This window comes from Musa acuminata, chromosome BXJ3-7 (genome assembly GCF_036884655.1).
Source record: "Musa acuminata AAA Group cultivar baxijiao chromosome BXJ3-7, Cavendish_Baxijiao_AAA, whole genome shotgun sequence".
Classification (NCBI taxonomy): Eukaryota; Viridiplantae; Streptophyta; class Magnoliopsida; order Zingiberales; family Musaceae; genus Musa; species Musa acuminata.
The window spans coordinates 1,863,991-1,880,105 of NC_088355.1; the positions used below are offsets into that span (position 1 = coordinate 1,863,991).

Genomic DNA, 16,115 nt, shown 5'->3' on the forward strand with positions numbered 1-16,115 from the left:
ACCGCGAGTCAAGCCCTAGCCCGTAGGCTAACCCAGCCCAGCCATCATGGGCGATCACATGGGATGCACATGAGTAGTCTATGAGCCAGGGCTGGGCTAACCTAGTGTGATGCATGCCCAGTCATGTGTAGTGCACATAACTAGTATGTGAGCTGGCCTAACCTAACCCAATATTATTGTTAGATTTGAGCCCAAACATTGATTGAACTAAACTAGGCTTAATTAGTCTTAGATCGATTCAGGGTGATTTCGAATTTATTGACTTATTCAAGTCAGTTTTACCTAATTTAAATCTAATCTAGTCCAAATTATACTAGTTTAGGGTGGTTCCAGGCTAGTTAAATGAGGATTAGAAATCGGTTCAACTAGGTTCTTGTTAAATCAAGTTTAATGTAAACGATTAAACTAGGGTTTAAGTTAATTGAGGGCTAATTAGTAATATTTAACATGAATGACATTTAAAAGAGATGTTTTTGATATGTTATTTTATCTCAACATAGACATGATTAGTATGAGATATTGTTATTACCTTGCCGAGACTAGGTAGGGCGATTCCCTTCAGGGATTAGTGGGTCGTTAGATGTGACGTCCGGACGGTTCCTCCATCCACTGTTGGGAGGAATGTGTCCCCACTTTGATGGGTGAGGGACGCTACTCTATTTACTGTTGGGAGTGCGATATGAGTTTGCCTTCATCCGTTGTTGGGAGAACACAAACTCATCCCGTAGGATAAAGCCTTTCCATCCATTGTTGGGCGAGTGTTCTTTTGGGTATTTGATATACGCTAATGAGATGATTAATTTTTGATCATGTATTTATTTTGAAGTAACTTTTGGGGTTCCTACTCAGCGTTGTTGAATTTTCTTTGTTTTGATTTTCAAAGGAGTCTCCCACAGTCCCACTACTACTAAATTAGATTCTAGTGGAGAGCGGACCTTCCTCTACCGCTAGGTAACCTAGCCACTTGGATGATTTATCGAGTTAACATCACTATGTTTATTTTTCCACTTGTGATTTGATGAATAAATAAATTATAATAAATGTTTGTAAATTATGAATAAAGTGATGTTCATCTACTTGGCTCTAAATGTGTGGAAAGATGTGATCCTAAAAAAAAAACAAAAATCCGGGATGTGACACATCTTCCTTACCACGGTCTTTTTCCTCCTTGTAAGTCTTTTACTCATCCTTATAACACTCCCTTTGCTCTTTTATCTTTTGTTAATTATTTTCATACATATATATCATTAACTATGTTTCAATTACTGTTGGGACTTATGGCTTTGTTATTGTTGTTGTTGTTGTAATGTTTCAAAGACTGATTTGACACTAATGTATCTGACTGCATAGTTCCAAGATGCCAAGCGGTATACCAACATTATATTGCCCAGTATAATCGAATAAAATAACAAATAAATAAAGGAGGCAATATACCAAGATGTATTGTGGTCTATGATCCGTTATGAGTGCGTCTTCAACATAAATTTTTATACTAAATCATAATACAAATTCTTTATAAGTCAGTAACATATTACTTAAAGTCCTCATTTACAAGAATAACTATCACACTCTTATACACTAAAGTTTGTATCTAGTACTATGTATTTCTCTAAAGTTTGTATCTAGTACTTTGTACATCTCCAAATTTTTTGTTTGATATTTGAACCATAATCAGATAACTATGCAATTTGTTGGATGCTTATCCTACTGACTGTTAGTAACCAACATTAGTACGTTGGAATGATAAGGAGTTTGGTTGCATCTTCAAGCTACCCTACAGTGTTCATTTTCATTAATTCTGCTTTGTTAGTGTTAGTTCCTAGTGTAATGCTTTCTCGAAGTTTCTAAATTTGATGGCTCTAGTAGTGGGTGTACTGTATTACACCTGGCCCACGAACCTTTCAGCTGGTAGGAGGGCGAATATTTGCTGTCCATGCTTCCGTGACACAGACCTGTTCTACGTTAACTGCATGTTTTTTATTTTTTATTTTTTGATTAGAAAATGATAGAAAGTGCTATTTATTATAATTTCGGTTGTCACTAAATTTCATGATTATAACTATTGATTATTTCTTTGTTTGTAATTTCATTTGAAAGACACTTTTTCTTCAATCTTTCCTCAGAAAAAACACTAGTGTTTCTGTTGAGATATATATGCCACATCATTTGAATGTGACCTGTTATTTTTCATTTAAGTCAGATGGATAAGAATGAAGACTCTGGTAGCCCAGGATGGGGTGCTTCATTATTCATGCAAACGGAAGATGTTGCCAGGGCTTTCCTTGCTGCTACTTCAGCTGCAACTGTTCCATCACCACACCCATCTGTTGTATTCTCATCCACGGATGATAATGGTGATAGCCAAATTCAAAAATTTCGACGTCATGTTTCAAGAATGTTGAAGGGTTTATCAGCTACACCAGAAGTGAAGGGATCTTACAATCCAGAAATCCTTACAAGTCAAAAGCGCCAGTGGGCTAGGTTTCAGGTGCAATCATTGGTAACAATTTGTTTTCTTTTTCTTGTTCTTTTGAAGGGGTTAAGGCATGTTTTTTTCATTTAGGTATTCTTCTCGTGTCATTTTAGTGGGGAAATATTTCTGAATCTTATTTTGGATAATCGTGTCTGACATAATAGATTACTGATAAGTATATATTCTTTCTTTTCTACATCAACAATGATCAATTCATATAATTAAACTAAACAAACATTCTTGGGGTTTGACCTTTGCCTTCAAAATACTTGTCTTTGATCAATCAATTTAGGTGACTTTCCATTAGTTTCACATAGGGTTAATATCATAAATGGTCCCTTTTCTATAGTTGAATAGTCAGAGTAGTTCCTCCACAAATTTTTGTTCGAGTTAGTCTTTGGGCATTAGATTTGCCAATGTGATGTCTTGTTTACTATTATGGAAAGATATTAGTAGTTTATACTTTATAGTAAGGCTGATGTGGTGAATTTTGTCAATGCCATAGAATATATGCAAGTAACTGCTCATGTCCGTACTGTTCAAAAGGTGGTAGCATGTTTGTGGAAGAGAACACCCAATTTGCATCGGCCTTATAAGCGTGAAGTTTTTATATTATATATAATGGACACTAAATGATGGAAAGGTTGAGGCAATTGCCATAACAACGACAATGGTTATTAAAGAAGTACACATTTTTTTGTTGTGCTGAGGAAGAGAATGAAGAAGGAGACTGAAATCATTGTTGCAATGTCTGGTGTGTAAGATGAAGAAATGAAGAAGAGTTTCTCTCTCTTTTTTTGTTGGTTGAGAAGGGAGAAGGGAGAGAGAAGGCTGGTGCAGAAATAACATTACACATTTTTTTGTTGTGCTGAGGAAGAGAATGAAGGAGACTGAAATCATTGTTGCAACGTCTGGTGTGTAAGATGAAGAAGTGAATAGTTTCTGTCTCTCTTTTTTTTTTTTGTTGAGAAGGGAGAAGGGAGAGAGGAGGCTGGTGCATAAATAACATTAGCAGTGGTTTGTTAGCCGAAGAGGTGGAAGAAGAGGAGGAGGAGAAAGATGAAAAAGGAAAACATAAGTTTAGTTACTTTTTTTGGTTAAGGAGAGAGAGGGGGAGGCTGTGACTATGGTGTGATGGTGGAAGATGAAGAGGAAAAAATAACTGCTGATTTTTGTTGATAAGAGAGAAAATGAGAGGGAGAGAGGACACAGAGAAAATATCACATTATAAAGGAAAGCTATTGGTAGTTGTTTATTTAAGGAAGAACATTGTGTCCATTCCCTTTAAAGCTGGTCTTGGCTGGGGATAAAATGAAAAAGATGATCCCAGGCTTTTTCAGGAATTTTTCTAAAATTTTCAAATAATTTACTAAAGGACAAATTTTAAAATCTTAAAAAAATTTAATTAGTAGATTTAAGTTTTTTTGGATGTATTGTACTTTCTAGTTCTGAAGTAATGTTTAATTATGTGATGACCAAGACCTAATCTGTCAGCTATAATCCCTAATCTGATTGATTTCAATCCCAAATTTTGTGAATGGCTTATCCTGAACCCAGTTTGGATTTTCAAAAATTTATGACCTCATGCCTATAAGATGTTTGGTTGTTGTTTGCATAGTCATGTATAACCGATCTTCATTTTCTAAAAGTGCTTGGTTATTCTGATCAGAATATTGTGTAAGAGTATCATATGCACACAAGTAGTCAATTTGGTGCACAAATTGTTTCTTTCAAAGGAAATATAACTTCTACATTATGTCATGTTGAGCTAGTAATATGGTTCATAACATATTCAATAAGAAGTATGAGGTTATGAACTTCCAGAAACAATTGAAATTGTTGTTTATTGCTTACAGAACATATAATACAACAACAAGAACAACAACAAAGTCGTAAGTCCCAACTATTTAGGATCGGTTACATGGATCTTTTATCGCTATTGAGATTTATAAAAGGCCATATGTTTAGTTAAGTTCAGAGTGCTTAAATCTTTATTTATAGTTTTTATTAAAGTTTTTTTAGATTTTCCTCTACCTCTTCTCATATCATTAATATTATTCATTTCATCTCTTTTGACTACTGCATCTAGAAGTCTCCTAAGCATTTGTTCATGCCATCTTAAACGATTTTCTTTCATTGTATTATCTATCAAAGTGATATCTGGTTGTCTATGAATAAAAATATATCTTTTCGTATCTTTCCTAGTAACTCCACACATTCATCTCAATAATCTCATCTGGACAACACAAACTTTTTGTATATATTATTTTTCAACTGTCCAATACTTAGATTCATAAAGCATTGTTGGTCTTACAAGTCACAATAATCTTATAAAATTTTCTTTTTAATCTCAAAGGTATTTGATGATCACACAAGACTCCTGACGTCTTTCGTCATTTTAGCCATCATGTTTTTACTCTATGAATTATATCCTCGTCGATCTCTCTATTTTATTGAGTAATTGATATATGATATCTAAAGCTTTTACTTAAAGAAAAAATTATTATTTTTGAATTGCAACAATAGCTATTTTTAATTTCTGCAAACATAGGAAAGCTAGAGAAAACAGTAAGAAGAGAAGAGAAGTAGATATTCCAAGAGACGAGGAAAGGGGAAAAAAAGGGAGAAGTCATCGTGAACCTTGGAAGATGGAAGAAGCCTTCATTTTCTTGTTTTGAAATAAATGATGAAACAATACTACAAGAACTTACAGGCAGCCAGAGAAAACACTTGTATAAATGTTGACCCTGTGCACCAGCACAGCCTATGGACACTTGATTCTGTATTCCCCTGATGCTTGTTTGGCTATGCTGGTTTAAGTGCAGTCAGCATGATTGACCATACATCATCTAAGATTAGTAATAGTCTCAAACAGCCACCTAAAAGCTTACATTTTAAACACTTAATTAACTACTTTGAAGGCTTTTAAGATATTTGAGTACAGTCTATCATGTGATTGATATCTGAGAAGAGTTAAATGAGACTTTATTCTTTGCATAATTCAACATTTTAAGGACATTTGCCATAAAAAGCAAATCAGACAACCACAATGCATTTGAGAATTTCTTGTGCAGCTGCATTGGCTTATCTTATATGTATATTATATATAAATTGTGTCGTATGTTCTGTTTGCTTAGGGAACTGAGCCAGTGGTCTGTTGGGTTTGTCCAGTCTTGTTTTTCTGGAGCAGCAACATATTGTGTATTCTGAATTCCTTTTTCTCTGGTATTATATGACTTCTAAATTCTTCAGGTTAATTGGAGAACTGTGGATGAAACAATTTGTCAATTTATCTTTGTTTTGTAAATTGGAGGAACATCATGGACTGTTTAAACTTTAAAGCATATATTGTGTCATATGAATCATATGCTTTTAATTCTGAACACTTACTGAAAAAAAGGTATCATGAGTTTGTAATTGCAGTCTCTTTTTGCTTGCCTTGATAATCTGACATGTCTGTCGTGTTTCGAATTTATTTCCCAACTTATATCATGCATTTTAAGTTGTAGCATATGCCTTCAAATTTTTCCAAGCAGGATCAGCGATCTGTGAAGGAGCCAACAAAATTTTTTGAGAGCATGGTGGTTGTTGGACTTCATCCTAGTGTTGATGTCCAAGCACTTCATAAGCTGGTTTTGGATCATAACAATGATTACTCAAAGAGAAGAAACTTACTGAATTACAATTATCAAGTTAATGCTGAATCAAATCTTGAACCGCAGGTTCTTATCCTATCTGCATGCATTATTATAAATGTTATAATTATATGTCTAATGTTGTTTATGGATAGACTTTCATGCATGTTTGGAGATATGTTTTTATTAGTATTCTTATTCTAAACTCTAAAAGGTCTGCTGCATCTTGCTTTGCAACTTTATGCCTCCTAGTTTCTGGTCTTTTCCTACCATTTACAACATCAGATTAGCTGCTTTACATGCAGGCTGAACTCTTAAACTCTTCCTTCTGTTAGGTTCTGTTTGTCTATCCGCCTGAGAAACAGCTACCCCTCAAGTATAAGGATCTTCTCTCATTTTGCTTTCCTGGAGGCTTGGAGGTTTAGTACTTTTAAACCATGTTATTTCTTGGGTTTCTCTAATGTTATCTTTTTTCCATATGTTTTCTGAAGACTTAAATGTGTATTAGAGTGGATACATACCTTCTGGTGAATGTAGTTGATACTTCATAAATTAAAATCTTTACATTTAGTGTATTTCACTCGTCACCATTTCTATTAGATCGATTGCTAGTCATGTAATATATAGAAAAGGAATGTTCTAGTTAGACTTCTGCTAGGCCACTTCAATTATCTGCATAGAGATCCAAAAGCAGATGCTGGATTCTTCTCTTTTGTTGGGTTTAGATATTTTTGAGTTGTACTTGTTCTTCACTCGACTTCCCGTGTTTGTTCAACTTCCCTGTTGCATTTATCAAGAGAATTTTGGTAGCCAAAATGCTCTTGACCTCAGAAATAATCTACAACATACTGGATATTTTTTAATATGAAACCAGGATCTTCAGAGCTAATGCTTCAACATCCTTTTCCTCTAGATTGCTAATTCTCTTCTCTCTGTCTCTCTCTTGCATTCTTGGTATAATATACGTGGCCTAACAAAACCATGTTATTTGCTTGTCTCTCCCATTTTCATCTTTGTTAATACTAGCAAAGGCTCGAGGCGCTAAAGGACTCTGAGGTTCCAAAATGTTTACTCTAGGCGCTCGCCTGAGTGAAGCGAGACACTCACCAATATAAAAATTATAAAAATATATAATTAAGGATAAAGACAATCATTAAACAAAATTAGATAATACATGAGTTTCATATCATTTATATTCAAAATATCATTACTAATTAGATAATACATGCGAAGAGGTAGGGGATGGGTGCCCTCACATGGCTGAGACAGAGACCCGAGTGTGGGGAAGGGGGGAGCGCTTGCACTGCTAGGAGAGAAGGGGGAGGTGGCAGAGAGAATTGGGAGCTGTAGAAGGGGGCCTTGCATTGCCAGATGAGAGGAGGAGGAGGGAGGGAGATATCATTTTCTTGACTTAAGGCTTTGATCTATTTAGACTGCTTCATACTATTTTGCATTGTAATAGACTCCACTTTTAGACTAATTATCTAAACTGTTGTAAATTTTAAATACTATATGTATGCTTTTATTTAGACAGTTGTTACCTTTATATGAGTTCCGTTCTCTACACCTGTTCTGTTCCCTTCTGCATTGATAGGTTGGATTGGCACGGTTATGTCTTTGTGATTTCAACACTTAGATTTTTCATTCTAGGTTCATGCTGTTGAAAGAACTCCTTCATTGAGTGAGCTGAATGAAATAATACTAGGGCAGGTGAGTCTTCATAAACTAAGTTATCTGCTTTGAAATGCTCTCCTGGACATTAAAAATTCCATTGGTTTATTCACCTGCTTTGTCGAGATTGGTGTCTGTTTTCCTGTCACTACAAGCTGCTATGTTTTGCAGGAACAGCTTAAGCAAAGCAATCAGTCATTTGTTTTTCGTTTAAAGGTAATAAAACCTGTCTAATATTTTTTGTTAATTTCCTGTGTTATTAGTTTTAGCTGTTGATTTGCATCGAACAGAAATTTTGTTCCAGGCAATGCCAGCAAAATAGGATTTATGTGAAATTTTAGCTAATCTTGAGCAACAGAACTAATATAGAGTGAAAATTTGAAAAACTTGAAGAATATATTACAATCCCCACTCCCAAGTACCACTGTCTATGATATACAGATGTCTTATTGTTTCGAGAGGTTTGTAATTTTACATTTGTATCATATAAACTATTAGAATCATTTCCTACTTATCATTGAATGTCACATCTTTTTCATTATCTATGTGGTAGCAAAGCCTTAAATTGATCTTTATTGTCCTCATTCTAAAAAAACTATAATACTTGAGAATCTATGTACTATATACTCTGTTATAGTGATTCTTAAATGTTCTTATTGAATATAGTCTCTCTCACAGTGATGGTTGAGACTTGAGAGCTCTTATGAAATTAGGTAGAGCAAAAATAAAAGAAATCCAACACTTTTTCTTATTGAGCAACTAGGCCTGGTGGAAGACTTTTGGGTAAAATAAAGGGTTTTTGATTTGTGGTATTGCCTTTGGTAGGGGTTCGATGTTAGACAAGATCCACAGAGCCAACTTCAAAATGTGGGAATCTTTGGCTTCTTATTGTGAAATGATACTTGTGCTTTCTTTGTGGAATTCCACTATCTCCTCTGTAACAGTCTTTCAGAAGAACCACCAAATAGTTGATGTTTATGGCTTTGTTATTAAATTTACCACTTCTTCAGAACCATAACTGATTAAGTGCTGAGAATGTGATACTGTGATGTAACGATTCTAGCTTTGACAGAGTACCAGATAATTATGAGATCTGGATTTTAATAAACCGGTGCTTCTTATTCAGCCAATTAATATGGTATATAACCATGTTGATCTATAAGATAGGACATTGTTTCTTTTTCCTATTAGTGCTGTCAGTTAAGTATATGACTTGTTGTTGCAATAAATTTAGTATTTCTTAATATTTTCAAAGTCACAGGCTGCTGATGATTCAACCTTGTATGGATGCTGTGTCTTGGTCGAAGAACCCGTGCAAAAACCTTCAAACTTGGTTTCATTGCCTATAGGAGAGAAACAATGCTCATCACGCTTAAGCCGTCATATTTTAACTACATCACGTTGTTACTGCATTCTATCAAGGCTTCCATTTTTTGATATGCATTTTGGCATACTGAAAAGGTAATACATCTATATAAGTTGATAATGTTTTCAACCTTCTTATTGCCTTTTAGTTTTGTATTTTGCTCGCTGAAAACATCACTGCAAAAGCTTAGCAGTTTACTCAATTTAGAAATAATGATTACAATATGATGTTTGACTTTTAACAGTTTCATTTATCATACAATTTGTTACTTACTAATACCTGATTATGGATCCATCCACTTTATGGCTGTTTTTTCTAAAGAAAATCCTATCGATATGTTTGATGTCCCTTTAAAGAGAATTTTTCTTATTTTTGTCAATCTGGTTTCATCTTGCATTTGCACCTTCTGTAGTCTCTTAGTTTCCTAAGAGGGTACGCCTAAGATTGTTGAAGTGAGAGAAGTGCTACTGATGTTATTTATCTCGAGATGAGGAAGGTGGTGTTTGTAGAAAAAAGATTTCACCAGTTCTGACTTTCTTTGAGCACAACCACCAAACTTAAACCTTTTCCTTATCTGATTCAAGTATCTTGAGTTCTATCTATCCTTTTATTTCTTTTAAGTTTTAAGAATGTTTAGATCTTTCCAATGCTTAGCATGAAGATTACTACTTAATCCTTATGCTGCATGCTGCCATCCTCTTCCTCAGGCCCTTGATTACTTCCTCCCTAGTGACCTCCCCCTTCCATTTCTTGCCACCACATACTGCACCCACATCTCTCATTGTCTTTCATCACACGCTGTATAAGCTGCCTGGGCTTGTTGCCAAACCACCACTTTGCCACCCAAGTGACACTGAAAAAAGGGTGTTGGTTGTGTGGAAGGTGGGAGGGTGAGATACGGGGGAGAAGATGGAAAGCAGTAAATAAGGGGAGGGTTGGGCTATGTAGTTAGGTGAATGAGCGCTGAAATTCTTTGGTTCAGATTTTTGATTTTTTTTAAATAATGAAGTAAATTAAAACATTTTAAGCTTATATTAGTTTTTTCACTTGTATTCAATTATTTAATTTTTCTTGAGTTGAACATTTTGTAATTGGCCTGACCTAATTTGCAAATGTGATCCTACTGATCTGCTGATCCTCCAACACTGGTTCAAGACTACTAATTTTTCCAATCAATCCTCTGAGTCTTGTGTTTAATCAGTACTTTTTCTGACAAAATGTACTTGATTGGCCTGACTCGGTTATATTTCTAACCCCTTTAAGGAAGCTAAAATCTTCCTTTGACTGAAGATATTTTTGAACATTCAAAAACACAGTCTTGGATTCAAACTAAACCTTTCAAGGAATGTCTTTAGAATTTCCTCATCTAAGTCAGCTCTATATAAGGATATTTTACTTCAATTATCCTTAACAGCAAAAATAAACGGAGCCAAAATAACCGGTCCAAGGTCAATGCTTGAGCAGTGAAAACATGATTGTTAATGCTCTACACGTTATAGGACTTCTATAGAACGGCATCTTCTCTTCCACGATAAGACATGCTTGCTTGTGGTTCAGTGTTGGACTTGTTGGTTAGCTTAGTTTCCTATGATATCATGACACTTATTAGTGTGGTTTTCTTCATTTGTATTCTATATACTTAATTTTCCTATGATTTTACGATGCTCAGTAGTGTGGCTTTCTTCATTTGTGTTATCAGTTATGTATACCTATAAACTGCCATCACCGTTTCTCTCTTGGCCCTTAGTTGAAGAAGATTACTATTTTCTACCTGTTATTGTTTTGAGAACTAGAAATTTTTTTTCTGATGTATCTTGAAGAATCATCAAAGCCATATCTCTAATATAATTAATTTGCAATATAATTTTGTGTTTTATACAATGTAAATCAATTATCCATTATTTTGTGTTTTGCTATTCTCTCCTGGCCCTTTATTTTACGTGCTTAATTTTATCAATAAGTAAATTTTTACTTTTGCATTGTTGATGATTCTTTAATTTTATGAAGGCTTTTTCTCCTTTAATCATTGCATTTGTGTGTGTTAGTTTATGTTGGTGTCACAATTTTTACATGCTTCTCTTTGCTGTAGTATCCTTATTGAAGAAAGATTGGAGCAGCTTACAAAAGGCACTGACATGCTAAATTTGCTATCGCCAGAAGAAACAGCTGAGGAAGACCGAGTGCACAATAACATTGACAGTAATTTGAGGGTAGAATATGCCGTGGAGGAAGTATTAAGCCCAGCAAGAGGTTCTGATTTAACTTCAGAAACTACTCCTGAGGAAGTTTCTTGCGACAGGGATCCCATCAGTGTCTTAGAGCCTAAAATTTTCATCCAAAATAATGTAAATTTGGAAGTTAATCAAGGAGCAAGAGACCCTCAAACTGGAAAAGAAAATGGAGTCTGTAGTGAAGGAAATCTTGATCATTCTATTAATAATATCAATGGAAAGAAGCAACATGAGAGGCATGTTATGGATGCTGTTTTGCCACTTTTAGGGTGTCAAGTATATGAAAGCTCAGAATCTTCTGGCAGGTAGAAATCATCTTCCATGATCATGCCAGTATGATATTGGAAAATTATGCCATTGTTGCAGCATATTTAATCTGTTTTTCTCTTATGAACATGCTTGTCCTGAAGCAAACCTCAGTGTGACTGAGACAACCTTTAGTCGTTTCTCATCTGCTATGTTTCAAACAATTCTATAATTGCCATCTGTATGCTTGGAATAATTTTTACAAGTTAGTCCTAATTTTGTGGCATCAATTTTGCAATTAGACATGAGCCATAATCGGACTATTTTCTGAACTTTGTTTTTTGTTCATTGAAAATTTCCTAGTGATTGAATTGCAATTTTCTTTTCTTTACACATTTTTTGTTGTTGCACATGAATTTTATGATTTGTTCATGTTAGTGTTTAGTCAAGTGTAGACAAGATTACTTGTCATTCTTCTTGTCATGATTACATCCTCAAAAGACTTTGAACAGGGATCATTGTGAAATAGGTCGAACTGTAAATTTGATTGTTGAATATATTTCTCAAATAATTATACTATATCCAACGAACATGTTTTCACTTTGATAGTAAACATATCTATGTTCTTATTACTTGTAAAATCTGCATCAAATTCTTCTGTTGCACTTGGCATCAAGCTTTTTAGGTGCATAGCAGCGATGCGATCATGTCAGTGACAGTTGTTACCATCTTCAGATCATGTTTTTTGGCAAGTGTGCAAAACTGTATCATATGTGTAATTTGATTGATTAGATTAATGTTTGGTTTTCAATATTATTTTTCTATTAAATCAAAACTTTGTTTAAAGATGGTTGTCACCTCATAAACAGGCCTAAGGGGATATTTTTACATATAAAATTATGATTTTAGATTATCTTCACCTTCAGAAGTGATTTAATTAATGTCACAACTCCAAAATGGTACAAGTGATTGATGACTACATCTGAGTGTTCTATGAAGAGAATGGTCTATGATAATCTCTAGGCTGGTTTAACATTTTTATGCATAGAGTTAAATTAATTGCATAAAATGAAGATAAAATGTAGCAACTGTGATGACTGAGTTAGTAAAGGAAATCTTTACCCTGCCTGTTCAGTTTACAGGGTTCTCCATGTGAAGACAGAGACCTTAGGAGTAATATCGATAATGCAGAACTGGAAGAGCCATCTTCATCAGGTCAAGAAGATTTGGGTCGTCAAAATAAAATTCTTGATTGGGCCAAGGTTTGAAAGTAGTTTTACTGGAGTTTGGTACAAGTATAATAAATCCTGGATTCTGAAATTTCCACATTTCATGAACTCCCTAATAGTTCATCTACTGCTCCCATTTAATTTCAGGCAAACTGCAAGGGATCCTTACAGATCATTTGTGAGTACTATGAATTACAGTGCCCTGCTAGAGGTTCAACACTCACTTTTCAGCCTTTGGAGCACTTGCATCCTTTGGAGTTTCATAGACCTGGTGAGACAGTTCTTCATATTGCTGGCTCCACTATTGATCTAAGATCTAATGGCACAAACTTAGAGATGGCTGAGGTACATTTCTGCTAATCCTAGTTTCAGCTTCAGTTTGCTATCTGGTTGCTATATCCATGATAGCTTTAGACTGCTTGAATGAACAAGCTTGACAAAGGTTTTATATTTGTTTATGTGCTGCCCTTATTATAGGTACGTACTTCTCTCTTGGCAGAAGAGGAGGCAACTGCTCTGTCTGTATGGACAGTTGCAACCATTTGTGGATGCTTGAGGCTTGAACATGTAAGTGTTATCATTATTATAAACTGACATGCAGAAGCTCCTTTCAGATGTCAAACCTTTTGTTAATATTTTAATCTCCTGTCTTCCCCAAAGGTCCCTAAAATGTTAAAGAATAAAAAGTTTCTTATTTTGACATTGTACCATGCATAGATGAACTTATTCGATTGTTTATGGTGATTCTGTAGACAGCTACATTTTGATGTAAAATCACAATGGGCATGATTTTGTAATTACTTAGTGTTGTTGCCAAGAGGCCTTTATAGGGAAGATAGCACAGAATAGGGAGGAAGAAGATACGAGAAGAGAGTGACAATCACATGACAATACACAATGTTTACAACTTTACATAGTTTGGCCTATGGGCCTTCATCAACAGACAATGTTGGTGAGGAGCTTTCACTAAGAATATGACCCCAAAAGTTTCTCAAAAATGGTAACCTTTACCTAAAACCCTAAATATATATGATGGTTAAAATCTTGATGCAATACTGAAAATGGTTAAAAATCTTGATGGTTAATAAATGGTAGCCTTTCCCTATGCCTTATCTTAGCATAGATTAATGTCTTGATACAGTACTAAAACCAGTCTGTTGTTGAATCAGTATGGTGCCTGTATGGTCTGACGTTTCTTACCTCATTATAGCTTTGGTACCAGTCAGTATCACTTGGACCAGAGAGGGAGAGAGTAAGAGAGTAAGAGAGTGAGAGAAGAGGGGAGGAGGAGGGGGGAGTAGGTGGAGCAGGAGGGAAGGGGAGAGAGAGACAGATAGAAGAGGGGAGAATAAGAGATGGAGGGAGGTGCCGTAAGGTGGGCACTTGATGCATGTGTGCGAGTATTCGTAGTGCATTAGTTCTGTGATGAATTGCAGAAATTATAGCTGCAGATAATCATGTGCGAATTGGTGCCTAGGCTTTAAGTGTACTGCTCATCCGCTAATGGTAAAAGTCTATAGATGTATATTTTGCTAGCTGTGAGACTCGAAGCCCTGACCTCTTGATTCCACAAACAATGCACTTGATCTAGCTGTCTCCTTAGAGACCAAAACCCAGATATATGGATGTGTTGTTATCATATTCGTGCCTTCTGAGAATTCTCTACACGTAACACTGGATCATTGCATCTACGTCCTTGTTTTGTTTTCCACTTGTCAGATACTGGTGATGCTTGCTGGTGCACTTTTAGAGAAACAAATCGTTGTCATTTGCTCAAACTTGGTAAGGTGCATTTCCTTTCTTCTTTTATTTTACGATTCTTGTTTTTGCGCAAGATGTCGTTCTAAATAATGTAAATTTAGTGTCCCTAACTTCCCCTTATTTAGTCTAGTGTTATTATCCTGTATTCAGAATTCTTGATCTCATCATGATTACATATTATTGCAGCATTGATATGTAAAGCAGCTAACATAATTGTTTGTTTACACTAAATAATTCTAAAATAAAGAATCCCTTATAATCTTATCATGATTGTGGCATCGTTGGAGGCATCCATATATGCTGGAGGATGTCCAAGTTCATGCTAGTGATCTTTTGTAATTCTAGCGAATGAATTTGGGGACTACATTGTTCCTTATCTTCTCAAGATTGATCATGAATTGCCTATAGGCATGCTTTTGCCATAAGTTCGATGAAATAAATGATAATTGTTGGTTAGTAATCTTTGCATTCTCTTCCAAGTGTGAAGGCTGATATTTCTACAATTTATTAAATCAACATTTGATGTGCAGGGTGTTTTATCAGCTTCAGTTTTATCAGTAGTTCCGCTGATACGCCCCTATCAGTGGCATAGCCTACTAATGCCAGTATGTAACCTCAATAATTTTAACCTACTGCAATAAAAGGGTTTTACATGCAATTGTACATTCGGTGTGCTTATATCTGGAAAATTAGGTTTTGCCAAATGATATGCTGGACTTTGTGGATGCACCAGTACCATACATTGTAAGTTTCTATATACCACAACTCCATTTATTGAACTTGTAATATCTGATTTTATCTTCATGCAGTGACATAAAAGACTGTCAATTGCAGGAGTCCTTAGAACTGTCATTTTTGTAGTTAACCAAATCTTCAGTCTTCTTGAAGATTCATATGATTTAGTTTGGTTCCCTTTGTGTCTGTGTGGTCTGCTCTGACATCTAGCTTAATGAATTTCAGAAGAAGACTACTGAGATGCATTGTATTGACAAACATGTAGCTTGAAATTGTTTAAAAGCCGTAGTCAAGGTTTTCTGTTTCAACACCATCATTGTTTTATCAAAAATACTCATTCAAAATCACTCAAGTAACTATTGTTTATCTATGCAAAAATTGGCTTGATTTGTTTATAGATTGTTTGGATGAGAATTTGGAATCTTTGATATAATTCCTTGCTGGCAAATCTCAGGAGGAATTTACAATAACCTGTTGGTCTTAAGTTATTCTGGATTAATATTCTTCATCAGCGTAGGTCTATGAAACCAACCTGTGTATCTTTGTGAGATGGATGCTTAAGATAATCCATTATTAAGATGAACAAATACAAAATTCTGTCTATTATGGGACAAGGAAAATGAAGGAGATCTAATACATTACAGATCAGTCACAAAGTTGAATGATGTAACCCAACAAAAAAAAGACCATCAACCAAGTTGAAAGACTTCATTTGCATCTTTGATCCATCTCCTAGTTCCTTTTGTCATTTGTAGTTTTTTTAAAGCT

General features: G+C 35.0%; 1 protein-coding gene across 9 annotated transcripts in view; it reads left to right on the forward strand.

Annotated features, from left to right (window-relative positions):
* LOC103990852 (uncharacterized) overlaps positions 1–16,115 on the forward strand; it is a 28,558-nt gene that overhangs the window by 3,096 nt on the left and 9,347 nt on the right. For 3 of the 9 annotated variants that reach the window (XM_018829076.2, XM_018829075.2, XM_018829074.2), the window contains 13 exons: positions 2,201–2,500; positions 6,010–6,195; positions 6,444–6,527; positions 7,759–7,818; positions 7,951–7,995; positions 9,035–9,240; positions 11,235–11,681; positions 12,758–12,884; positions 12,999–13,196; positions 13,329–13,418; positions 14,571–14,633; positions 15,143–15,217; positions 15,306–15,356. In XM_018829076.2, coding sequence (XP_018684621.2) covers positions 2,201–2,500; positions 6,010–6,195; positions 6,444–6,527; positions 7,759–7,818; positions 7,951–7,995; positions 9,035–9,240; positions 11,235–11,681; positions 12,758–12,884; positions 12,999–13,196; positions 13,329–13,418; positions 14,571–14,633; positions 15,143–15,217; positions 15,306–15,356 — 1,932 coding nt within the window. The remainder of the gene's footprint in view (positions 1–2,200; positions 2,501–6,009; positions 6,196–6,443; positions 6,528–7,758; positions 7,819–7,950; positions 7,996–9,034; positions 9,241–11,234; positions 11,682–12,757; positions 12,885–12,998; positions 13,197–13,328; positions 13,419–14,570; positions 14,634–15,142; positions 15,218–15,305; positions 15,357–16,115) is intronic. The other 6 variants (XM_018829077.2, XM_018829079.2, XM_009410134.3 and 3 more) reach the window with 6 other exon arrangements.